Source organism: Aquarana catesbeiana, linkage group LG02 (genome assembly GCF_042186555.1).
Source record: "Aquarana catesbeiana isolate 2022-GZ linkage group LG02, ASM4218655v1, whole genome shotgun sequence".
In the NCBI taxonomy this organism is placed as follows: domain Eukaryota; kingdom Metazoa; phylum Chordata; class Amphibia; order Anura; family Ranidae; genus Aquarana; species Aquarana catesbeiana.
In genome coordinates, this window is record NC_133325.1 from 113,175,590 (window position 1) to 113,203,445 (window position 27,856).

General features: G+C 42.5%; 1 protein-coding gene across 1 annotated transcript in view; it reads right to left on the minus strand.

The window, feature by feature from the left end:
- Positions 1-229: 229 nt before the first annotated feature.
- Positions 230-27,856, minus strand: part of USPL1 (ubiquitin specific peptidase like 1) — a 70,952-nt gene continuing 43,325 nt past the window's right edge. The window contains exons 6-9 of the mRNA XM_073613363.1: positions 19,800-19,929; positions 17,218-17,343; positions 11,481-11,635; positions 230-6,140 (exon numbers count right to left, since the gene is read on the minus strand). Of these exons, the coding sequence (XP_073469464.1) occupies positions 4,393-6,140; positions 11,481-11,635; positions 17,218-17,343; positions 19,800-19,929 (2,159 nt within the window). The 3' untranslated portion in view covers positions 230-4,392. The remainder of the gene's footprint in view (positions 6,141-11,480; positions 11,636-17,217; positions 17,344-19,799; positions 19,930-27,856) is intronic.

A 27,856-nucleotide genomic window follows, 5' to 3' on the forward strand; every position in this document is an offset into this window, starting at 1 on the left:
ACCTTTGGGTTATACTGCGACCCAATGATTGGAAACTGGTAAACTGTAGACTAGCTCAGCATGACCCCTCCCACTACGAGCCTTTTGTAGCAAACCTGTACCGAGCATAAATACAGAAGGGTGCAACCCGTGTCTCTCTCTGGATTAAAAAAAAAAAAAAAAAAAAGTATTTTGTGCTCCCCGTGTAATCCTTTTCTTGGAATCCTTTGAGGGACACAGGCGCCCCCCCCCCCCCCCCCCCCCAATCATCTGTGTGCATGATCATGTACTATGTAGAGCTTTCCTCCCAGTTTTTTTGTTTGCCAATGACCAGTCCTCCCGAAGGCTCAAATATAACCCAAAAGTAAAGGGCCTACGGTGCCCAACAATGGATAAGAAATATAAGCCATGGGTTCATTCATTCTTACAGGAAATCATACAGGGTCAGGCAATGTCCAAGCTTATCCATTACTCAACAAATCTCATCCTTAAAAACTAAGGGTGATTGATGTAAGCTGATCGATAAGCCATCTTGTGCTATGCACCTACCCTCTTAAGCCCAGTATAGAACAGTGGTTTTCTCTCTCCCAGCAACTACAAAAGTGTAAAAAATTATTTACTCCAAAAAAGAGTCATGCAGTAAGATGCAACTCATTTCTATTTACATTTTCTTATGCTGCTTCTAGGAAATTACGATTAGCCTCTTGAAACCAAAAGAGATGTAATTTTTGGTCTACTGTTGGAATAAAAAGCACATGGTTTGCGAGAAAGGGCAAAAACCTTATGCCCATGTTTTAAACACTGATTTTAATAACCAAGCCCTTGGGGTAGAGGTTGGATAGCAAGAAACAGTAAGACATACCCAACTGTACAAGTGCACTATGGCTCCATTAAATACAAATACTGCTATAACTATATTAAGTGTCTACTTGGAGAGGTCTTTCACCCTGGCTCTGTTCTGGGCCAATAAGGGGATGGAATTAGGGAAGCACAGGATAATTTGGTGGTACATGTCATATCCCATATGCCCTTTGTAGCTTATTCTGAAAGCTGGAGCAGGCACTGCACTACCTTTCCTCATATAATGCAATGCTATTGCATGGGGGCTTTTTAATAAACCTATCTATGCCATGTGGGATCCATACCTAAGCCTCCAACTAAAGCAAACAGTTATTTGCATAGGAAGCTTGGATGCTCACAAGCAGTGGATGAATATGCATGGACATTGTATGCTGGTTTAGCTTTATACAGATTTTTGTAATGATAGCTCAAAAAGGTCAGAGCAAATCAGAACTTTTCTGGTCCTCTAGGACTATAATGCTTAGAATTAAGATGTGGGGCTGATTGCATGCCATGCTGCAATACACAGAGAGGCCAGAATTTGTTTAAGATGTTGGCATCAATTGAAATCTTGTGCTGGAAAACCAGGGACTCCCTCAGATCTGGGTCTACATCCAGTGGAGCTCTATGTGCTGGAAAGAATCATCGACGAGGAAAAGCAATACAAAGAATGCTGGAAAAGAACATGACAGATATGTAGTTTTTTTTTTTCTTTTAAAGGGCTACCGTATAAAAGGATATAATAGATAACGTGTGTGAGCTGTAGTACTGCACACCTCAGTACCTTATATAGAATGGGAGTTCCCTCAAGGGTTTTTTTAGCAGCAAAAATGTAGTACTTTAGTGATGGAGTAAAAAATTATTTTATTATAATCAAAAAGTACTTAGTAAATACATGAAAGTTGTAAAGAGCAATCCCGGCTTAGACATAAAAGGTTTCTTTCACCATTGATGGGTTGTACTGTTCATATCTAAGCCAGGATTGCTCTTTACAACTTTCAAGTATTTACTAAGTACTTTTTGATATAATAAAATAATTTTTTACTCAGAATTGATCACTACTCAAGTACTTGCTGCTAAAAAAAAAAAACCCTTGAGGAACAGTGTAATAAGAGGGGGGAATTGTCACACAGCTAATTCCCTATTGCAAACCAAATTGTAATACATTTACACAACATAAATATCATGAAATTAAGTGCTTTAGGTTTGTTTGTACGAAAGATAACAAAAAAGGTGCTTAGAGTAATATGTGGCACTCCACTGGAGCTCATTTTTAAAAAGAGGAGTATGCAGAAATTATGGTCTATCCCACAACAAATTAGGTTTCACCTTTCCTCTAGTAATCTGCAATGAAAACTATTGCAGTTGGGAGTCCAATTTGTAGCCCTAGCTTTGTAACATAAAAATAAAGCTTGTGCACATATTCGTAGGCATGCCAAAGATAATACAAATGGTAGCTTTCATAAATTCCAAATGAATATTTGATGAACCTAGTTCAGGGTTATGTGACCCATAGCATCACTGCACTGTGGGTACAAATGTTAGAAGAGCCCTCCTTCACTTTGATGACCAGAGTGCTACAGCATCCCACCCTCACAGGCTAGAGTTTCTGTAAGGACAATGGCTAGGTTATATGGCCATTTCTGCAGTCTTTAGGTGGTTTAGTAATCATTAAGTATACATTATCTTAGATTAGATTATACAGATTCTAATGATTACTATAGTCAGTAAGTTTTATAAATCTTTTCCAGCATCTGACAACTATGCAGTGTGGTGTGGGCTGACCAGAACAGTCAACTGCAAACATATCCAAATCAGAACACATTGTTATATTACATGGTTGTATACTATAGCATATCAGATCTGAAAACAAAATCTAATTGGTTATAGCCAACTCACACATCAGACATTTTTTTCTAGTTTTCTATAGCATTGGCAAGACGTTAATATTGGTCAGGTTTTTATTTCCCATTGAGGACTTTCCTCACTTCTCATCTCTGTAAAGCATTTACAATAAATGGGGAGGTGCAGTCATCAGAGCATGAAGGTGACACTGTCAAATGTTAACCTTCCTCACTCTTAATCCCCCCCCCCCACACACACACACACACACACACACACACACACTGCACGCCCAGTGAAAATATTGTGAAAGGAAATCTCCCTAACAAAGCCAAGATGGCAATTAAAACCCAAACAGGGGTTCTAGTTCTTCCCCAGTTTGGCACACTTTAAACCTCATGTTAAAACAGTAGGGAGGAAACTGACACTAATGGCCACTTAGAGATACAACAAATTTAAAGAGGAGGTCCAGCCCCCCACCACAAAAAAAATAAATAAAAGTCTGCAGCTACAAATACTGTGGCTGCAGACTTTTAATATTAGGACACTTGCCTGTCCTGGAATCCAGCGCTGTCGGCTGTTTCCATCGGCTCCCAGGTGCTGCTGCTACCCTTGCCTGTAAGGGAAACCAGCACTGAAGCCTTGCAGCTTCACAGCTGGTTCCCTAATGGGCACGCATGAAGCGCTTTGCGAATGGCCCTGTGGTGGCGGTGGGGGGAGGGCAAACTTCCGTGGAGACCTGACTGCGGCGAGGTCCCGCAGAAGTGGGGACAGGTACCTGCCAAAATCAAAACCAGGTGCCCCCCCAAGAGGTACCATTGGGGGGGGGGGGGGACCAGATAACCTCCCTTTTTAATGTTGCCTGTTGCTGCTTCAGTTTTTAAAAGGTTATATATTTTGACTTTTCCCTCTCATAACCTGCCAGGTTTTAGTTTGTGCGCTTAGAAACCTGCCATTATGAGGGCGGAGCCACTGATGAGAGCTCTGGTAATCAAGTTGCTGGGATTTAGCAGTTATTGACATGCAACTTCCTACTTCCCAGAAATATTTATTTTGGCCACCAGTGGTATGCAAAAACAAATGTTAATGACCAATATGAAATAGTACTATAAAAAGAGTTCCATTTACAGTAAACTTATCAAGCAGAATTGTATATCTGGGTCATTAAACCTCAAAACAAAATATCAGGATTATTCATTAGTGTTCAAAGTAGCCACTCATCAACAAGGCTAGCACACATTGCAACAGGTTGCTTGTACTCCGTGTGTACTGCTGAATAAAGTGTAGGCCCAACTAAGACAATTTTTGCTCTTCAGTGTTTGGATAGAGTGAAGGATTAGAACACTTTTGTGGTTTTATAGCCATTTGATGTAGTTTGATTTCCACCTGCTTACTGTCTGGCTGACAAGGGTTTTAGCTAGGCACAAAGTGTAGGAGAACCTCCAACAGTAATATGGATGAATAGAGTAGAGAAAGAAATAATCTGTGAATTACTTTCTGTGTACCTGTTGCAGATGTTTCTTCACTTCCTAACTAATTAAACCATTGAGTACCAGACAGAGGTTCTAATCCTTACACACACTATCCAAAACAAAAGACGTTTTCGTCAGACACACACTTTAAGGTAACTGACCAGTGAATGGAGCCTAGCACAAATTGGGCACCAAAAACCCTTTTTACTTAGAAGAAAAACCAGTTTATCAGTGCTGCTAAAAAAATAAATTCCCAACATTAGAAAATATCAAAGGAGTCCAAGTATCCAGTGTCCTCAGTCAACACTGCCATAGTAGAAGATGACAAAAGGTTCAAAGACTGATCTCCAGAGCAGGACTGGTTAAAAGTGTTGGCTCCTGAAGTAGACTCTGAGATAGTGTTGTTCACGGGGTAATCAAATTCAGCAGCCTGTTGGGAGTGCTCAGCAGATATTCCATCAGCCAACATTTCCAAAAATCTGCTGTCATTCTCTGGATTGTTCACTGGTGATGGAGAGAAAAGTTCAGCAAAGAACTCCGCATCTCCAGGGCTGCTGCATATGGATGTGCAGGAACTCACTGTGCCAATGGATTCATTGTCTGCATTGTCTATCTGTTCCTGTAGCTCCTGCAAAAATCCACGCAAATGCTCCTGCCGATTTACAACACCTGGTCGAACTCCGTTACTTTCACCAGGACAGGAGCCATTCTGTTGTAATTTTGCCACCTTCTCTAGCAAGGCCAGTTCATTTTTCTTGGCCTTTAGCTTTTTTAACAACTTTAATCTCAGTTTTCTAACCTTATCTTCGCCACTTAGGCTATTATCATCTTTTACTGACATTTTCCCAGAATTTAATCCATTTTTTCCAGGTTTCATGGGACCCAAAGGAGCTGGTGCAAGAAATGTTTTAACAGCTGAGGCAGTCTTTTCTTTAGGGACATTAAAACTAGATGAATTTTTTAAAAGTTTGGAAATAAGTAAGCTGGATTCATCAGTTTTAACAATGTTATTAACAGTCTTACCTCGGAAACCCTCAAAGTTATCAGCCTTTTTAGTAGCCCCATTGAAATCAGACTCCTTTAAGAGAGTAGTCGGTTGCCATGGTTTACTTGCTGTGGTTTTCCTATTTGCACTAGAAAAATTAGAATTTATAAAGAAGTTATCATTTTTCACCAAAGTGCCCATCATGTTGTCAACGATGCTTTTCTTAGAGCTGAAAGTCTTTGAGGTGGGCGTACTTGTGGCTATAGCAGCTGCTGGAATGTTACTAGTTTGCACCTTTCGACGACATGGCTGAGCTCGCATCTGCTGACTGGTACAAACTGGAGAAGCATCAGACATTGGTGGCTCAGATGGCAAATGTTTACTTTGACCAGTATGTTGTGGCAGCTTTGCAAAACCATTCAGCATTTCAACAGCAGCAGGCTGGAGTGGGTCGTCTGGATTTGTTTCCACCAGGGGGACACCAGAATTCAGTGGCACAGAGCCAACTGGTTGGCCAGTGGAATCTAATGGAATTTCAACCAATGTCAGTGTAATGATGTCATCATCAGCATATCCCTCCATTCCAGCAAGGAGATTGGATGGGTTATCTGTCACAGGCCTAGACGCTGGGAGAGCCGAAGGCAGAACTGAAGGGTTGGTCTCAACTGCAGGAGGTGGTGTATGTTCTGTAGAAGAATCTGAAAGAACGCATACAGATGTAGGGGCTACTTGTGGTAAGTGCTCTGTACAAGTTGTTTTACTGACTTCTTCAGCTTCAGGAGCAACATGCGGGAATTCTCTGGAAGAATCAGAGAGACTGATTTCAGTTGGTATGGAAGTTTGATTTTCAGATTTTATCTCAGGAACATCTGTTGTACTGCCAAGCATTGAACTTTCTTCCCAAATAGTCTTTCCAGTGCTTTTCTCCCATATGACAATATGAATGTCCTCCGCACGCATTCTAAACTTCTGGTGCCGCTTACAAAATGAGCCTTTAAGGTCATCCGACTCCAGCCAAGTACCTGCAAAAAAGAAAAGAATTAAAGCTGGGGTATAATACACCTTCCCTACAACAAAACTATTCTCACTACATAAATCACCAGATAAATCTCTGAGCTAGATCTATGGCCACAGCTGTATCAAAAGGTGTCATTATAGAGAGACTGGTTTGCTAGAAAAAAAAAAGAAAAAAAAAAAAAAAAAAAAAGAGTGGTCAAACTTTACCTATATTAAAAACTTACAATATACTTCTATTCAGTCAAGGCATTAAAAGAAAGCACAGACAACAGCATTCCAGGCTTCCAGTGCCAACCAAGTAACCAAACTCTTGGTATCTAGGCTGGCAATCCACAGATTACATGGTGGAGAAAGAGCCAGTCAATGCAAAGGTTCCTGAGCAGTAATCAGTCTTGGCACGCCACCTAGGACAGCATATACGGTACATTAATTTGCATTTATCTTGTCAACCAAGAATTCAATGCAGACAAGGAATCAGGAAGGCACCTTTTGCACATATCTGTTGGAGTCAGTCTCTTCAATGCCCACTGCCAATAATGGAGAATTTTCTGCATTCCTGCAATCACTGCTGAAAAACAGCTATAAGCAGGCAGCCCCTGCATTAGTGTAGCTACAGGGTAGTAAATACATGTCTTCAGACCCCCAACTAATTGTCTGGAATCACATGAAATGGGTGAACAGACAGCTGAACTCATGCATGACCTGGCTTTTTGTAGGGGGTTGCACTTTAGTGACTATATGAGTGCAGAACAGTTCAGAAAAAGGGAGTGTAGATTTACCAGCAAACGTCATATTTTGGAATACAGTAAAAAAGGGCACAGGACAGAAAGTCAGGCCATGGGTAATCTGATACCTGTAGGTGATCAGACACTGACAAGAGCTTTGCTTGATGGAAAAAGGGAGGAACCTGTTGAAGACATAAGCCCTCCCTGAGCCATCTAGCAATGGCGGAAGAGAAAGCATGATGCCCCTCCTTGAAAACTTTAGGGAGGACATAAAGGAAACAAGTTTTTCTGAACCAAGATGTTGCAGCTAAGTAGACCCCAACTGCTCTAACCACATCCTGGTGACGAGAATACTAGCATATTACTGAGCAGGACATAGTAAATGGAGAACAATATCCTCATTGAGGTAACAGTATACTACCTTGGGGGAGGAAGAAGGGCTTGAGTCTTAGGACCATCACATATTTAGGGCAAGAAAAGGCAACTAACAAGAAAGAAGCCAACTCTGGGACATGCTGGACAGAGGTAATGGCCAGCAAAAAAAGGCTACCTTACTTGAGAAATGCCCCAATGGGATATCATGCAAGTACTAGACTTAGATCCCAGGGTTACAAAGGAGGTCAGAGTGGGAAACTAACATGAGCAACTCCTTGTATAAAAGGTCTTGAGTGCAGAGTGTGAAGACAGGTTTTTGAAATAGAAAGAATAAGGTGGAAAACCATCCCTTTTGAGTACCAAGAGCCAGATGCTGGTCAGGACCAGGATGGAGGAAGGCAAGAATGTGAGGGATGCTTCAGGGGGTTGAGGTACCAGTTTCTTCACCAACCAAAGGAGGCCCTCCAGGTGTGATAATAGATTCTACGAGAGGTCATTCTTGCCTTGCGCAAGGTGTGAATGATGGAGTCCGCAATGTCCCTACCTATTTAGACCATTGGTTTTTTAACAGGTATGCTGCTAAAACCAGAGACAGATAAGCAAGTCTGGTCTATTTGCAGGAGGACAAGGCTCTTCTATCAGGAGTCTGTATGTCTGCATACCAAGTTGTCCTGGATCAATCTGGAGCGCTGGGGATCACTGGAATGCATTTGTCTCATCTTGCAGGGCAGTTGAGGTAGGGCATGCATACACCGGTCTAAACAGAGACCAATTAATAATTAGGGCATCCCCTGTTAAGGCCAGGTGCCTGGTCACAATCCTGTCCATTTTCTTGTTCAATTTAGAGGCCATGATGCCCACATCGGGTGTTCCCCATTTCTGAGCATCAGGAAGATATTAGGGTGTAGGGTCCACTCCCCTAAAGATGTAGTATAGCTAAAAGCTATTTTGGCTGTACTTTTCCTATGAATCACACAAGTGCAATTCTTTCTGCACTCCTGTGACCCGTCTTCAGCTGACAGTGGGCTGACGTCACAGAGCCAGTCCATATAGATCCTGACCATATATTCGGGATCCACTCAGATGCCTGGACCCGCAGCTGGCTCAGCCTTTCAGTGCGCTGCTGAGAGCTTATGCCAGCAGCTCCTGCCCCTTCCACAGCCTGGTGCTCCAGTGAGCGCTGGAGACTGATAGTCACCAGCTCCCTGCATTCTGAAGACTGATAACACAGTGATCTTTAATCGCTCAGTTCTCGGTCTTAGAGGTGGCAGAGGACAGCTGCAGCTGGGATCGGTGCTGTAGCCATCTAGGTCAGTAAGACTGTTTGAATTACCGAAGTACTTAAATATAATGTTAAAAAAAAAAATTCCAAGTCAATTTGCCAATTTTTCACTCCATATTAGGTAAATAGCAAAGAGTTGAAATGTGGTTCTGCTAAGGAAAAAAAAAAAAAAAAAAAAAAAAAAATCAGATTTTCCGACGGCACCACGAATGGATGACAGTGCAGGAGAGTCAGTCTTGTAACTCTCCATTCAAAAATGCTGATGGTGACCATCAGTTCCTGTGGGTTCCTGGACAATCAGGGAAATGTGGAACCCCACCCCCAGTCCATCAGGGTTTTGCCACCTTCCAGGGAGAGTGAAGGAATTGTTTTCCAGGGTTTAGGCACATCTACCATGCCAGGGAGACAGCAGTAATGGGCGATCCACAGAAAGAATCTTGAGAATGTCGAGCTGTAGGTCTCGAGCACACTACTAGAAAATAGGTATGCAAAAACATGTTTAATGATTCCTATTAAATATACATTCAATACATGATTCATATTGTATAAGGGTATTAATATGTAGCCCATTATTCTGAATTGTAAGCATAGGTTATTATAGAAATAATATAATTAATAATAAAAATACATAATACTGAAGAATCTCAAACACATGATTGCAATGGTGTAGCATAAGACAGAAGTTTTATGTGTTTCATGGATATTCCCACTCATCGGGAGCAAATACCAAATAGGATGCATCAATAATAAAAAATGAATACATGCAAAATAATCTGTTGGTTGGCACAGATAAATTTGCAGAATGTATTTTTTATTATAGATACATCTATTTGGTATTTGCTCCTGATGAGTGGGAATATCCATGTAACGCGTAGAGCTCCTGTCTTATGCTACACCATTGCAATCATGTGTTTGAGATAGTTCAGTATTATGTATTTTTATTATTAGTATATCATCATTTCTATAATAACCTACTGTATATTAACAATCAGAATAATAGGCTACATATTAATAACCTTATTATAATACAACATGATTCATGTCGGAATATGTGTTTATACATGAATTATCAAGGTGCCATCTATTGTTTTTAATTCTATATATTTTTACCATGTATTTATTGTATATTTAAATAGGAATCATTAAACATGTCATTGCATACCTATTTTCTAGTAGTGTGCGTCATATAAAGACCCAATCAACCCCCCTCTTAATATATGTATTAGGGATGGAGGTATATGAACTTACCCATTCATTTCCCAATTCAAGTCCCAATTTCTTCTCCCCCCTTTTTGCAAACCCCGCCTGTTTGTTTACATAGCGTCAGGGGAAGCGGCGCTGTCATTCGGCAAGACGTATAGTCAGGATGAGAAAGCCACTGCCTGGCCGTCATTTTGCTATAGGCCGGGCGTGAAGTGGTCGATAAAGGACCAGTCAAAAACTGGGTTTGTTTTTTTATTTACTTTTGACATTTTTTCAGTGAATGTGTAGGTGTACTGCAGAACCCATACTTATTTACATATTTGGGGGGGGGTTGGGGGGCAGAATCTGGGGGGCCCCCCCTTCTTAAAGTAGAAGTAAACCCATCCATAAAACAGTTTCATTTCCGGCACGTGCCGGAAATGTAACACTCCCATTGGTTGTGCTCTCAACCAAACTGTCAAACCATCCAATGGCTGGTGTCATAACTGATCACATGTGCAGCATCATGGCAGTTGTAGATTAAAAACAGAGGCAAAGACAGCAGCTTCCTTGGCTGAAAACGATAGGGGGGTTTACTTACACTTTAAAAAGAGGGCTTCCAAATTCCAATAAGCTACCTCCCGCACCCCCACAACCACCAGGCCAGGGTTGTGGGGAAGCAGACCTCATCTTCATTAAAACGGAGTTCCACTCGGTTTTGTGTCTATTAAAAGTCAGCAGCTACAAAAAGTGTAGCTGCTGACTTTAAACACACTCACCTATCCCACGGTCCAGCAATGCGGCCGCCCGAGAGCTCAGTTCTCTCTGGCGCTGGCATCACAAGTGTGGGCACCCGGCTGTGACAGCTTGCAGCTTCAGAGCTGGGTGTGCACTGAGTCGCGCTGCGTTTCCTAAATGGCCAGGCAATCTTCTGGGACCTGTGACGTGAACTTCTCCAGTTGCCTAGAGGATGAGGAGTCCTTAAAGCGGAAGTTCCACTTTTGGGTGGAACTCCACTTCAACATGGAGACATGGTGCTTTGCGAGGGGGGCCCCACTTCCTTTGATGGCCTGCACGCTCAGATAAGAGCTTGGCAAGCATTTTTTTTGGCATGGTGTTCCCCTTAAAATTCATACTATACCTAAGGAACTAGCATGGATTGTGGGGGGACCCCTTGCATTTTTGTTGTTGTGGGGTATCCCAAATCCAAAATGTATTGGGGGAGTGGGGCCTCGCACTGTTTAATGCCTTTTTTTTTTTTACATTCTGATGGTCCATAGATTTCAATGGACATGCATCAAAATAATATCTGCATTCTTTTTTGATCCTTTGAAAGTGTGATTTGATTTGTGTTGATTGTTAGGAGCCAGCACATGCTGACTAACAACTGATGGCTCATCCCTGCTGTTGACAGTAGAGATGAGTCACTGGTTGATAGGACACTGGTATGTGCCAGCTCCTAGCAATCAGCACAAATTGCAGTTTAAAACAAATCAAAAAAAGAATGTAGATGTTATTTTGATGCATACAAAATTGCAATGCATCCCACCAAACTCGTTTAGGACCATTTTAAAAATCTGTCACACTGCATGTATGTGAAACTTATTTCACTTGTCATGCAATTTAATGCATGCCAACTTGCATCAGAAAATCGCATCACTGTGAACCAGCGCTAGACAAAAAAACAGAAATATATAAAGGATACAACCTTTTTTTTTGCACAGTGGCGATGACAAACTAAAAATCAGTGAACTCTAAATGAATAAACTGACAATACTCACCATCATCATTTGTCATCCATGTGGAAAAATGCTGATCACGATATCTAATAACCGTCCTAATATCATACCAGTGTTCTCCAAACTCAAACGCAAACCCCTTCAAATCACTGCTTGGCAACCCTTCCACAAAGTGAAGCATGAACAGAGGTTGTAGCCTGCAAGAAACAGTCCGATTACATACAAGTACCACAAATCAGAAAAAAAAAAAAAAAAGAAAAGCACTGTATAGCATTGTACTGGAGCTTGTGGAATCACCAAGATACATTACTTTAATCAAAAATGGGTAAAGTTCAAAGCAGAAATTCACTTCACACATTTTGGAAAGGAATTGGAAAAGATTAGAATATATGAGCTTTTATTTCTCTGTCCCCAAGCAGAAGGCGTTAGGGCCTCAGTTAGGGACACTGTAGTTAAAGAATATTGGGTAGATCTTATTCAAATTACATCCTGTCCTGGTAATTGTGCTCATGACAATAGGAACAAAGGGTTAGCTCCCCAAAAGGGACATCTAACCAAACATGATTGGAATTCCACTAAAAGAACGCCATAAAAAAAAAAAAATATTGCATCCTTATTACTGTATCTAGTTTAATTTATGTAATTATAGTATTTAGTCTATGAAATCCTTCATTTCACAGGTCTTTACTTTTAATAACCTCCACATTTCCATGTACCCAAGTTGCTCAGCAAAATGGACAATGACAGGAGTAGTGACCTTTGTGCAACCTGCCATGTTCCATCAAAAACTGTGTGCGAGTACCTAGAAGAGATGCTGTATTGAAGGCATCTTTTCACACCTGCCTAAAAAAGTGTATGTATGTATGTATGTATGTATGTATGTATATATATATACACACATACATACACACACACACACACACACACACACACACACACACACACACACACACACACAAACATATATACACTACAAACTATAGTATACATACTGCAATTTAATAGCTGTGTTTAGCAACTTATAGTGGGACTGTAGGTAGCGGGCATTCCGGCGTGAACAGACACCATCTGGGAGGGTCACTAACATCGCTAGTTACACTAGCGCAATGATCAGGGATAACGCTGACACTGTACTAATGACACTGGCTGGGAAGGGGTTAACATCTAGGGGCAATCAAGGGGTTAACTGTTTGCCTAACAATGTGTAATCCCACTCTAAATTATACAGCGCTTTAAGGGATTGGTATACAGCCGCTTGATCCGCATACAACATCCCAGCGCTGGTGATAATAGGATTTTTATAACAGCTTTCCTGTAAAATCCTTTTCTTGGTGTACATCGTGGGACACAGAACACCATAGTAATCACTATGTGGGTATATAGGCACCTTCAGGTGATGGACACTGGTATACCCAATACAGGAAGTTCACTCCCTATATAACCCCTCCTTCTTCCAGGAGTACCTCAGTTTTTGTAGCAAAGCAATATATCTAAACCCCAAAGAGGGGAGGGACCTCTGTGTCCCATGATGTACTCCAAGAAAAGGATTTTACAGGGAAGCCGTTATAAAAATCCTATTTTCTTTATCGTACATCATGGGACACAGAGCACCATAGAAATCACTATGTAGGACATCCCATAGCAATGCTATTTGAGGGGGGAGAGAGACAACACGTAGGGCACCCCCAGACTTGAGGACTTTTACTGCTGCCTGCAGCACACTGCGCCCAAAGGCAATATTCTCATGCCTTCTTACACCCACCTGATAAAACTTGGTGAATATATGTACTGAAGACCATGTTGCAGCCTTACAGATCTGAGCCATGGAGGCCTGGTGATGCACTGCCCAAGAAGCACTAACCGCCCTGGTAGAGTGCGCTTTAACTTGAAAAGATGGAATCTTACCCCTTAAATCATAAGTCCGAATTATAACCTGCCGAATGCACTTAGAGACAGTGGATTTCGATGCTGCCTGTCCTTTCTTAGGACCTTCAGGCAGAACAAATAAGACCTCAGTCTTCCGAATCTGAGCAGTCGTCTTTAAATAGACTTTGACCGCTCTCACCACATCAAGACAATGTAGTGACTTTTCTTTCCTGGAACATGGTTTTGGAAAAAACAATGGCAGGACAATATCTTGGTTCAGGTGAAAACATGAGTACACTTTTGGCAAAAAATCTGGACGAGGGAGCAACACCACTCTGTCCTCGTGAATAATCAAGTATGACTCTTTACAAGAAAGAGCAGCCAATCACGAAACCCTCCTTGCTGAGGATATAGCAACCAAGAACACCAACTTCCTTGTCAGAAGAATTAAGGGAATATGTTGTATTGGTTCAAATGGCTGTTTTTGTAACACTGACAAAACTAAGTTCAAGTCCCAAGGGTTCAAAGATGATCTAACTGGCGGATTAATCCGCATCACCCCTTGCAAAAAAAACCCCGGACTAAAGAATGTGTAGCAAGCGGTCTTTGAAATAAGACTGATAAAGCTGAGACTTAGCCCTTAATAGTACTCAAGGCCAACTTCATCTCTATCCCTAAGGCAAGAATTCTGCCTACGATATATCTCCGAGAGTGCCAAACCTTGGATTCACACCAGGAAACATAAGCCCTCCAGACTCTATAATATATAGTTCTGGAAGCTGGCTTCCTTGCACTAATCAAGGTAGAGATAACTGACCCGGAAAGCCCACGTTCCTTCAGAATGTGGGTTTCAATAGCCAAGCCGTTAAATTTAGTGTTCATAAGGTAGGATGGAATATCGGCCCCTGTGAGAGTAGGTCTGGCCATAGTGGAAGGGACCATGGATCCTCCACTGCCATCTTTATGATTTCTGCATATCATGACCTTCTGGGCCATGCTGGTGCTACCAGAATTACTGACTTTCTTTCCAGCTTGATCCTGCAAAGAAATCATGGCAGCAACTGAATAGGGGGAAATGGATAGATCACTGAGAACTGATCCCATGGGGTCACCAACACATCTGTTCCGCATGTGAGTGGATCCCTTGTCCTGGGCACAAAGTTGATCAACCTCATGTTGAATCTGGACGCTAGAAGATCTACGTCCGGAGTCCCCCATCTTTGGCAAACAGCCCAAAAAATGTCAGGGCGAAGAGACTATTCCCCCGGGAATAACTCCTGGCGACTCAGGTAGTCCGCCTGCCAATGCTATACTCCTGGAATGAAGAATGCCGATAGGCACGGAACAATCCTTTCTGCCCAAGTTAGAATATGGTTCACCTCTGTTCGCACTGCAAGACTCCTGGTGCCCCCTTGGTGATTGATATAGGCCACGGCTGTGGCACTGTCAGATTGGATCCTGACAGGACAATCCCGTAACCTGAAAGTCCAGCCCTTCAGAGCCAGACGCACTGCCCGAATCTCTAGGAATTTGATGGGCAAGGCTCTTTTGATTTTTGACCACTGTCCCTGGACAGTTGCCTCCTCTAGTACTGCTCCCCAGCCTGAAAGGCTGGCGTCTGTCGTTACCACTTTCCAGATAACTGGTCTGAAGGATTTTCCTTTCAGCAGATTTTGGGTTAGTAACTGAGGCTTTGAGACACCCTTGGGGACAGCCACATTGGCAAGTCCAAAGCTTGAATCGTTTTGTGCCAAGCAGACAGGATACTGTTTTGCAACAGTCTCGAATGGAACTGGGCATAGGGAACCGCTTCAAATGAAGCCACCATCTTTCCTAACAACTTCATGCAAAGGCGAATGGAGGGATCTCCTTTCGACCTGACCATCCGCACCAGCTCTCTTATGGAGTTGATTTTTGCCTGAGGCAAGAACACCTTTTTCTGGGTTGTATCTATGATCAGACCCAAATACTCCAGCTTTTTTTAGCAGTTTAAGGAAGAGTTCTCTAGGTTGAGAATCCAACCCAGACTTTCCAGCTAACTGGTTGTAATGCGTACACTTTGCTCCAAACGAGCCACCGATTGGTCTATTAGCAATAGATCATCTAGGTACGCTAAGACTGTTATGCTCTGTGCCCTTAACCTGGCTAGAGGTGGGGCCAGCACTTTTGTGAACACCCGGGTGCTGTAGCTAGCCCGAAAGGCAAGGCTACAAACTGAAAATGCTGTTCTACTTCGAACCGCAGAAACCTTTGGTGAGTGGGAAATATAGGGACATGCAGATATGCATCCCTGATGTCGATAGATGCCAGTAGTTCTCCTCCTTGTAGGATAGAAACTACTGACCTGATCGAGACTATGCAAAAGGAGCGGATCTTTAGGAACTGATTTAGATCTAGAATGGGTCTGACATCTCCATTCGGTTTTGGTACCGTAAAGAGGTTTGAATAAAACCCCAAACCTTGCTCTTCTGTGGGGGATCTGTATGATCACCCCCCGAGCCAGTAATCGGTCTAATGCCCGAAATAGATTGCCTTTTCCCTGGATGTTTGGGAACATTTGATCTCAGAAAACGAGACGGTGGAAACTCCCAAAATTCTAATTTGTATCCTAGAGACACCGTGGAGATGACCCATCTGTCCTGAATTTCCTCTTGCCAGACTTGTGAATATTGCAGAAGTCTTCCCCCCCACTCTGGCGAGGGGGCGCCTCTTCATAATGAGACTAGTATTCTGCTTTGCAGATTTCCAGTCCCAGGTCTTCTTCTGTGCCTGGGCCTGACCCTGAGGCACAGAAGAAGACGGTGGAGAGGTGGACGGTGGAGAGCGTCGCCACTGCCTAGAGGCGGATGCCCCGGGCGCAGGGGAAAGATTCGGTTTAAATGAAGGACGTTTATACTTTCTTTTGACTGGCAAAAGAGTACTCTTCCCACTAGAAATCATTTGGATGTATTTGTCCAAATCCTCCCCAAATAGTTGATCCCCATGAAAAGGGAAACTAGTCAGAAGCTTTTTGCAAGGTGCTTCGACTGACCAATTTTTTAACCACAGGGTCCTACACATGTGTACTAGCACAAGCGCAAGGCTGGACGCCTGGTGAATAGAGTCTTTCATGGCGTCTATGGCAAAACATAGCGCCCTTGGTAGTTCGGCCAAATCGCGGGCCTGTTGTGCAGGAACCTCTTTAAGGGCCTGTCTAAATTGGTCTTTTAGGGACTGACATATGCCTATTGCAGCAACTGCAGGCTGAGTAACCGCACCTGCCAAAGAAAAAGAGGATTTTAAACAGAAATTCCAACCTTTTATCTGTTGGATCTTTAGGCATTTGTGCATTGTCTACTGGGCAAGTTAGACTATTATTCACACTGGAAATCGCAGCGTCAACTGCTGGTACATTCCATCTTTTGGTGAATTTCTCCATGGGATAGAGTGCTGTGAATCTCTTTGGAGGGAGAAAATGCTTATCCGGGTGATCCCATTCAGTATAAATAAGCTTTTCTAGTAATGCATGTACAGGAAACGCATGAAAAGGCTGTGAACCGTCTCCATAAGAGATTGTACCAGCAAGTTCTCAGATTGCGAGGCTGATAAAGGTCATCTACCGAAGTTTTCTCCGCAGAGGAGTAATCGGTTTGCCTTTCTTCCTGATCGCCTGAGGGTAACACCTCATCCTCTACCCATTGTTCCCTTGGTAAGGGGTCTGAGGTGGGGGAGGGGGATCTAACACACTTCCTATCCTTTTGGATGGAGCATGTGATTAAAGTCGCTAATCTTCCTTCTAGGCCCTGCAGGGCGGAGAAAAAAGCATCTTTAGTCACATATACAGGACAGAAGAGGGCAACACTTAAATTTGCAGGGCTTGTATGTTTACCAAGTGCAAGGGCCACTTTAAAACATGCTGGTGTGTCATACATACGTTTCCAAATGCATCTCTCGCCTCTGGTCTTCAGCCTGACACTTGTTGCATGGAGATTTGTGAACTGCATTCAGAGGTCTCCAATCCGGGACAATTTTTGTAAAAGTTGTCATTGTTTTCTGACACCTGCATGTAAAAAAATAAATAAATAAACAAAACACAACACACACACACACATATTAAAGCGATTTCACCACCCCACAAACTTTACAAAGTTAACACTGTTCAAATCATTTCAGTTATGTGGATAACAAAAAAATATGAGCACCCTGGATATCCATCTCAAATCTCTGGGTGCCCCAAAAGGCAACTTCTGACACTATTCTGCTCTTTCTGGTTTAGTCCTGAGCTGGATCCACCTTCTCCTGTCTCCAGTACCTTCCAATTAGCTTCTTTGGCAAATATGAACATGCAGAAGGAGGAGGAGGGTCAACTAGAGGCTAATACATTGCAGTATAAACAGTACCGGGACAAGTTCATTTAGCGCCCGGGGCAAGGATTCAGAACTGCAGCTCCTCCACTGTTAATGCATGCTGTAGTATGGGTTTACTGTCCTGTGTCTATTCTCTGCTCACTTGTTCTGCTGTGCCCAGGGCAGCTTCCCCTCCTGCCCACCCCTTGTCCCGGCCCTGGGTATAAAAGCTTGCATTCCTCATCCAAATGCAGCAGGTTCAAAAGGAACTGGCTGAATTTCGATAAGTGTGTAGTTGTCTATTCGGCAGAAGTCAATCGTTTGCTTGACTTCTGTCGAAGGGACATAATGAAAAATCCTTCATTGGTGGCTGCAGCTAAATCAGCTGCAGCCGCTGATCAGTGCAATACAATGTCCTGGTGGGGAAATGCCGCCAAGCACTTTGTGTTCCGCCAACTATTTAAAACCAACAGTGTATTTCCAGCTTAAAAAAAAAAATAAAAAAAAAAAAAATAAAAGTATATATGTGCGTTTTATTCTTATAGCCATTCTAGAATATTTTTAAAGTTAGATATACTGTACCTTAAGAGTAATTCAACCCCACTGCCCTTCAAAACAGTTTTGGATAGGTTTGCCTTTAAAAAGGAGTTGTAAACCCTTGTGTTTTTTCACCTTAATGCATCCCAACTACAGTTAAGAAAAAGAGTGACATCCTTCCTCCACCCCCAGTCTGCTGACTGGACTTTGGACCCTGGCACTTTGCTTCTCACGTCTTCTCTGGGTCTGCCCCCTAGTACACACTTATATAATCCCACCCATACTGAGGGTCCAGTTTTGTTTGCAAGCAATAAGGAGGTCACAGAGAAGAGAGAAGGGGGACCTGTGTACTGCACTCCAAGATTTACAGGTACGTCAAAATTCCAAAACGTTATCATGCAGTATAGGACACAGGAATAGATTCATAGGCTGTGGGATGTCCTCAAGAAAAAAAAAATGAAGGGTAGGAATTAATAAAGTGGATAATGAGGTTAGAACCCCCTTCCCTCAGTTGCTGCCTGAGTGTATTTTTTGAGGAAACTGCCCAAGGGCAAGAGTTGTAATCTTGCAGATTTAGGATCATCTATGGCAGGAGAAAGTTCACCAAGATGTACATGAGGGTCACCGATTAAAAAAACCACATGAAGGCCATAAGTAGTCTAACCCTGTAAGAAGTGGCAGTAGAAAGAGGCAAAATATTTCTGGAGGAAAAAAATTTAAATAAAATTCTTCTCCAAGAGAAGAATTCCATCATCTAAGGACACTAGCGAAAACTAGAGCCTCAGAGTGGGCAGAGTTACATCAGTGTAATAAGGGGGCGGACCTAGCGCAGACGATTGCCATTACCTGAAGGCAGTGGTATATATAACCCACGGTCTATAAATCAATTCCTGTATTATACGACAAAAGCTTATACGACTGCTGCATATTAAACTGTCTGAGTAACTGTTTGGAGATCATATTCAGTCTACACCAAGTTTCAAAGTGAGAAATTACTGTATTTATTGGAGTATAACACGCATTTTTTCACCATAAAAATCGGGTGCAAATAGCGTGTGCGTGTTATACGCCGATACTTCAATTTTAGCTGCCTCGGAGGGAACAGGGAGGAGGGCGGAAGGGGCGACATCAGATTACATACAGTGAGAATCTCCTGTTTACTTAGCAGCCTCTGTAATAGGAAGTCCCGTCTCCTGGGCTGCCATTGGACCACTGTTCTGTCTTTCATAGGAGATTCTCACTGTATGTAATCTGTCGGCGCTTGTCCCACCCCCCTCCCTGTCCCCTCTAGGCTACAGATGGGCATTGATCAGGCTGCACTGATGGCAATGGTGAGGCTGCTGCATTGATGGCAATGGCGAGGCTGTTGCATTGATGTGGACTTATGAGGCTGCATTGGTGGCACTTGTAAGGCTGCAGATGGGCATTGATCAGGCTGCATTGATGGCAATGGTGAGGCTGCAGATGGGCACTGACCCTTATTTTGCTTCAAAGTTTCTTATTTTAAATGTAAGTTTTTTTCCTGAAACTTCCCTCTTAAAATGAATGTGCGTGTTATACGCCTGTGCGTGTTATACGCCCATAAATACGGTACTTGAAATGTCTATCTGCAATTAAAATACAAATCACTCACCTGTCCTGGTAAGTGTACCCACAGGATTCACATTTGAAGTTCCATGTAAAAGAATGAACAAAAAGCTTCTGAAAATCTGGGTCCAGTCTCAGGAGCAGAGGAAAAGCAAACACCGGACTCTCTTTGTGTCCTATTATGAATGGAAATAGAAAACCTGCCATTACACAATGATCATATAAAGTGTCCATATAAAATCTGCAAGGTGTTAACTCATTCAGCACCCAGGAGGCAACATCATGCAAGATGGGAGTAAAAAAGCTTTTCTGCAAGCTTTAATTCCATCAAAAAAGTGTGTACATAATATGACCTGTTTCTATTAAGGAGTGGATTAAGCATTTCATGTGCATAAGAATATAACCCCAAATAGACCAAGCTTTTGCATAAAGCTAAATATATGGCAGTTCATTAGAGGCAACTACTGACTGCCTGTACTCTGACTTATAGCTATCCACTGTCCAATCACTGAGCTCCATAACTGACTACGTTTCCCAGCAAGAGGTTTTTACTCTTCTCTATAGTATCGCACATAAAATGAGATAGATATTATATATATCTAATGTATAAAAGTGAAAAGTATAAGCATGTATATATATATATATATATATATATATATATATATATATATATATATATATATATATATATATATATATATATATATATATATATATATACACACACACACATACACACACACACACACACACACACACTCACACATACACACACAACCTGATAATAGCTTTAACCGAACTATTGATTTGCCAATACCAGATAAAGTGACAGGTTCACATTAAAAGATTGGGTTTTCAGTGGTTGGTTTGATTTTGCCCTGAACAGCTGGTGCATCTGAATGCTGTTCCAGTCTACTTCAGTTCACACATTTATGGGCTTTAAACATGGTAACCGCTTGTTACAATGCACATTGATTTAATACGAGAAATCCTCCCCCAACCAATTCCTTTGGGTAGAGGAAGCTGATCTGACCTGGTAAAAAAAAAAAAATTAGCAAAATTTGCCAAGCATATATTGCTGCAGATCACAACCACATTTATTTTTAAAGAAGCCCTGTTGCTAATACAAACCATTCATTTCATGTCAGACTTCATAGCTACATTTATGAAGCACTCAGCTACATGTACTTTGTCCAACGGGGGGAGGTCCAAAGTCCTCTTTTCTGATGAAAGCAAATTTTGCATCTCATTTGGAAACCAGGAACCCAGAGTATGGAGGAAGAATGGAGAGGCACACATTGCAAGATGCTTGAAGTCCAGTGTGAAGTTTCCACAGTATGTGTTGATTTTGGGGAGCCATGTCATCTGCTGGTGTTGGTCCACTGTTCTTCATTAAGTTCAGAGTCAACGCAGCCATCTACCAGGAGATTTTGGAGCACCTCATGCTTCCTTCCGCAGACGAGCTCTATAGGGATGCTGACTTCATTTTCAAGCAGGACTTGGCACCTGCCCACACTGCCAAAAGCACCAAAACATGGTTCAATGACGGTGGGAATACTGTGCTTGATTGGCCAGCAAACTCACCTGACCTGAACCCCATAGAGAATCTATGGGGCATTGCCAAGAGAAAGATGAGAGACATGAGACCGAACAATGCAGAAGAGCTGAAGGCCACTATTGAAGCATCCTGGTCTTCCATAACACCTCAGCAGTGCCAAAGGCTTATAGCTTCCATGCCATGCCGCATTGAGGCAGTAATTGCTGCAAAAGGGGCCCAAACTAAGTACTGAGTACATATGCATGCTTATACTTTTCAGGTCCGATATTGTTCTATGTACAATCCTTGTTTTATGGATTGCATGTAATATTCAAATTTTCTGAGATTGTGGATTTGGGGTTTTCATGAGCTGTAAGCCATAATCATCACAATTATGACAAATCACGGCTTGACTATCTTGCTTTGCATGTAATGAGTCTATCTCATATATTAGTTTCACCTTTTTAGCTGCATTAGTGAAATAAATGAACTTTTGCACGATTTCTAATTTTTTTCGAGTATCAACTGTATATGAATTTGCTGAAGTTAGATGAGTACCAAAGGGATTTTCCAAGTAGTTGCTATAGACACTCCACATTTTGCTACTTGCCCTGTTTTCTAAAAAAAACAAGTCTTAAAAAAAAAAAAAAAAAAAAAAGTATGGGTTTATTTTTTATTCATACTTACCTATGTGGATGGAGCATCGGACCGATGCTGCAGCTGTCCCCCCGCCGTCTCTGCACTGAGAACCAAGCCATCGAACATCGCCAATGGCTCAGTTCTCACAGATCCGAGAGGAGAGCTGCAGACTGTCAGTCAGCGTCTCTCCTCTCTGCTTCTCCACGCTCACTGGAGCAATGAGCTGTGGAGGGGTAGGGAGTGTCCATCTCAGCGGCTCGCTGACACTGCCATCAATCAAGGCAGCTGAAGGATCCAGACTTGGGAAGTCGAGATGACGCGCTGCCTTGACTGATGGCAGTGACGTCAGCAGAGAGCGGACTTCAGACTGCTCTCCGCTGCAAACGGGTCACAGGAGTGCAAAACAAATTGCACTACTGTGACCCTAAAACGCTCAGGCTGGACTTCTCCTTTAAATACAAAATTCTGATATGCATCAGTGTTTCTCTAAGCCTTTCATGAGCATTTTGTGCCTTTGTGAGCATTTTGCGCCATTATGATTAGGCCAACACTGGACAATAGGCAATAAAAGGAAATTTGACTTACCTGTAAACTCTATGTCCGAGTACAGTACAGGACAAAGGCTGTATATTCATAAACCCTGGGTTATAGGTGGCTACCTTTAAGAGATTGGACACAGCTTTGCTGAACATGTCCCCTGGGTGTACACCTATAACCCTACCCCCCACCTTTAGACCTAACAAACAGTGCAGAGTAACACAGGAACAAAACAGAGGGCAGACTGTCCTGTACTCCAGGACAGGGAAATGACAAGCCAAATTCCTTTTATCTGAATTGTACAGTGCAGGGTACAGGCTGGATTATTCATAGACCCCGAGACATCCCCAAGCAATGGATAAGCAACGAACCATGACTTCTTCTACCAAAGGAAAAAAAAAAATATCTGTTATGGTAAAAATGGTATCTGTTATCACCCTTCATGGGTGTGGTAGAAACTTCCCCATTGTCAAGGCTGGATTAGAAATCCACCAAGCTAGGGAGTTCCTTTCTTGGCTGGAGAGGAACATCTGGAGATTGAGAGAAAGAGCATGCTTGTTTCAGGCCAACAACATGTTGCATTGTTCTAAATGTTGGAATTTTCAGATTAAGAAATAAATGTTCCCTCCTCCTGCTTGTGATAACGGCCGAGCAGCTGCGTAGCCACATGGATTGTTATTATAAGAAAGCCGTCTGTCTGCTCTAAAGAATAGTACCAAGGTGATGCCTGCAGCTGCAGGCATCACCCCGCAGCAACCACTTAAAACAATATCGATAAGTTTGTTACGGATACTTAAAAAAAAATAAAGTGAATATCGGCCACACCTATAATCCGTCAACCCCTAAAATAGAGCTCTTTTGGTGGTGTCTGATCACCTCTGTGGTTCTCATTTTTTGCGTTATAAACAAAAAAAAAAAAAAAAAAAACACATTTTGGTCTGAGAGAAGAAAAACAATGGAGGGGGTAGAGTTCTGTACCCCTTTGAAATCACAAATTGAACCCACAGGTCTGGGACTTCTGTGACCCAGAGAAAGGCAAACTGTAACAGACATCCTCTATATGAAGAGGGTTTTGAGGTGGATTTGGAAGATTGTGTTCCTAATCTCACACAGACTAGGAGGATTGAGTTTTCGCTTTGAGAATAAAGCCTGAGAAGAGCAATGGGACACCATTTGGAGGAAGTATAAGCCGTGTTAAAACAGAATTGAGTGCAAATCTGGAGATTTTTGTCATGACTTGTGCAATGGCATCAACACAAAAAAAGAGTAATGCAAAGGGCAGTGTCTGTAAGTACTCCTTTAAGATTAATTATTGGAAGACAAGATCCTGCTGCAGTCCAATTAGCTGCGGTCTGGTAGACACAGAATGCAGCAATAACCAGGTACAGAGCTGGGCCTGCAAGGTTAAAGAGAGCCTTTAAAAGGGTCTCAAATTTTACATGTCAGAAACACCTTCTATAAGCACAGTAAGGTTTGCTTAAAACCGAGACAGCAAGGTCTACTACCAGAACAGACCACTTTAGGTGAACTTTTCCCACTGGAGAGAGAGTGACATCAAATTGTCAGGAGGTGTGAAAATCTTCTCAGGGTTAAACCAATCACCATGAATTGCCCTTTTTTTGTTCATGAATACGGGTAATGCAACAGAGGAGAATAAAGTGCGACTGTGCTTAGGCTTTTGCACACAGCAGAAGGGAGTGCATCTACATTCTACGTAGTCAAGTATATTTCTTGAAGCCATAACATCAGGTGTATAGGAGCCTGGGGGAGAGAAATGTTCCACTGCCTCCTGTAAAACAGCCTAGGAGTTCTCTTCATGCCCTAAATTCAATTTCTGTCTGAGGTTTTTTAACTTCCTGACTCCGGTAAAGGCAGTAGAAGGGGGGATAAGGAGATTGGCATTTTTTTGAGCTCTGGACAGTGATGGCTGTATTAAAGTCATCAGTTGTCTGAGAAAGTGGGACATGGTTGCACAAAAATGTGCCTTCAAATAGGTCATATAGGCTGCTTGTTGTGTGTCTGCAATAGAGCCAAAATTGGATGTAGAGACCCATGTTAAAATAGGTTTCAGCTCCAACGTAAGAGCCCATTCACACAGGGGCAACACGACTTCCAGCACGACTTTGGGAGGCAACTTGGACACGACTTGAGTATGAATCACAGCACGACTTGGGGCAACTTACAACACAACTTGAAGTCGCCTCCAGGACAGGGAACTTTACAAGTGGCCAATCAGAGCTTATCAGCTTTGTGTGAGAACGAGGGGGCTGGCTGTTTAGTGGAGGAAATTACTTTCTGTTTCTTTTCTGCTTCCTGTAAAGTTGCCTCAGTATGAACAGTGATCAGACTTGGAGGCAACTTCCATTGAAATCAATGGGTACAAGTTGCCTTCAAGTCGGATTGAAGTAGTACAGGAACCTTTTCTGAAGTCGGAGCGACTGCAGTAGTGTGCATTAAGACAGATCCATTCACTTACATTGATTTTTTCGTGTAGCGCGACTTGAGGCGACTTGAAGTCGGATCCAAAGTTGCCCCTGTGTGAATGGGCTCTAAGAGAAGAGTCCTCACGCTGACCAGTTTGAGTGTTTTGCAAGCCCTCTGTAAAGCGAATGTTTGCTTAAGCTTTTGCAATGGTTCCCACCATTGCCATCAGTAAGGATATTATTCCCTTGTGGGGTACTCACAGAGAAGACTGCAGAAATGTGGTAAACGGGTCTGTGAAGGAGTACACTGCAACCCAGCTGTCAATTGTTCTGGGGAAGTTCCCAAGTACTTTATAAAAGGGCTCTATGCTGAAGTCGTAGTAGTGTTAGCTGTGGTGTGAAGTAATGCCTTGTCATTCACCTAAGACTAAGCTCTGAATGGTGGAAAATTTACCACCAAGTTTGAAAAGTTTATTACGTCATAAGAGAGTATTTTTTTTAACACAACTCCTTGTTTTCGGATAGTTTTAAACATAGAAATGAATACTATTCAGGAAACATTTAAAAAAGAGAGGCTACAGTATCAGTCTAATACAGGAAGAACCTGTCTTACCTGTCCTTGTTGTGGGTCGCTATCTGGGTTAGACCCATCAAGATGTGTAGCCTCATGAGGAGTCTTCAAGGTTTTGGTTCCATATGGATGGACCACAGCCCTGTTCCTGTATAACACCCTGCAGCTAACTACACATGTTGCACTGTGCCAAGGTTAGTGCCCAGGCTGGATACAGTGCTGAAGCAACATTACAGGCCATCCCTGGGTGCGGATCCTGTTCATGGTATTGAGGTTGCACCAATCTGGACACACGACATCTTACTCACTGCTTGGAGATGTCCCAGGGTCTTTAAATATCCAGTTTGTAACCTGTACTGTACGATTAAAGGAATTCTGACTTGTAACTTCCATATCTTGGAGCACAGTATAGGACACCCTTCCCTCTATACCCGTGTACTCTACACATTGCTTGCTTAGCACAAAAAAAAAAAAAAAAAACACCACACTGGAAGGTCTCACGGATTGGGATAAGGTTATAGGGATATGCCCGGGGATGCGTCCAACAAAAATTTGCCAGTTACTAATCAGCTAAAAGCTGGCCTGAAATTGAACATTAGGAAAACTAATATCATGACAACCAGTCCCATTACTCCTTGGAAAATAGGAGAAGAAATGGAAACAGAGACGGATTTGATCTTCCTAGGCTCCAAGATCACGGCAGACGGTGACTGTAGCTATGAAATTAAGAGACACTTGCTTCTTGTGAGCAAAGCAATGGCAAACCTAGACAACATTATAAAAAGCAGAGACTTCACTCTACTGACAAAGTGCTGTATAGTCAAAGCTATGGTATTCCCAGTAGTAACCTATGGTTGTGAAAGTTGGACCATAAGGAAGGCTGAAGGCAAAAAATTAATGCTTTTGAACTATGGTGTTGGAGAAGACTCTTGAAAGTCCCTTGGAAGCCAGGAAGATGAAACCAGTCAATCTTGAAGGAAATCAACCCTGAATCACTGGAAGGACAGGCCCTGAAGCTGAAACTCAAATACTTTGGAACCTAATGCGAAGAGAAGACTCATTGGAAAAGACCCTGATGAATGAACATGAAGTTAAGCAAGCTCCGGGAGGCAGTGGAGGACAGAAAAGCCTGGCGCGCTATTGTCCATGAGGTTACAAAGAGTCGGACATGACTAAACGACTAAAGAACAACAATCAGCTAATGGTAGCAGCCTATAACCCAGTGTCTCTGAATGTCCAGCTTGTGTCCCATACTGTACACTTCAGTGATTGTTATTTCTCTTGCCTTTTTTCAAACAACTACCATGTGGTTGTAAACATTTTGGTCTGTCCTGTACTTGTAAGGGAGATGGATTCAAGTACTGTTTTTGCAACACTGACCTAGAACAAGAATCCTCTGCTTGAAGCGTTTTGCTCTCAACACTTTCCCTTTGACCGGCCATGCACACCTCAGAACATATTTTAATGAATGTGAGTATGTTAGCTTTGCACACCTTAAAATCTGGTATGACAGTGCACAGGAAATTAGAACACAGATCTACTTGATGAGAAATTTCAAAGTGCACCAATTCTCTGGTGCCCTCCTCATTTCCCAGCATATGCTGCTGTTTCGTCAAAAAGATACCTTTTTTTAGTCTAAAGGGTAACCAGAGGCACATAAATTTAGTTCTAGCCACTGAAATATGCAGTCCCTTAAAGTGGATGTAAACTCAAAATTTTTTTTCTTTTTGATGTCATAATGTAAAGTATAAGATTTCCTATCATTTGAGCCCAGTCTTGCCACAAAGAGTTAATCCAGCTCTGAGCAATCCTCTTTTTGTTCAGTGAGATAAAACTTGACAGAGAAAAACTTTGTCAAATCCTCCCCTTTGCTGTGAGTGACAGGTGATTTACATCTCGTGCACTAGCCTAAGACACGCATTATTTTTTAATTCCCACCCCCACTCCTTTCTTCAGCATCTCTGCAAGGATTGGCTGTTCCACACCTCAGCATGATTTGGCATGCTGAAGTCATATGGTGACTTTCCTGCCTCTTCACTGGATGTTAGAGATTATGGCAGAAGTTCAGTGTAAGAAATACACAGGAGAAAATGCATATTGACAAGGGGAGTGTAGAGGTGGGCGGGGAGTCTACTGACAACACAACTCCACCCACCGAGCTCCAGACAATAGACCCACCCACGGGTCTCATAACAGACAGAGGGGAGACATTTGACAGGTAAAGATACATGCAGGAGGCATATATATCCTTATAGATAACCCCTATGGCAGTAGTTTAGAAAGGATGACATTGGGTTTACATCCACTTTAACCCTTTCACTGCCAGGTCCGTACAACGTACAGACCCGACAACTGGGGGGGGGGGGGGGGGGGGGGGGCTTGGCTGCAGCCACTGG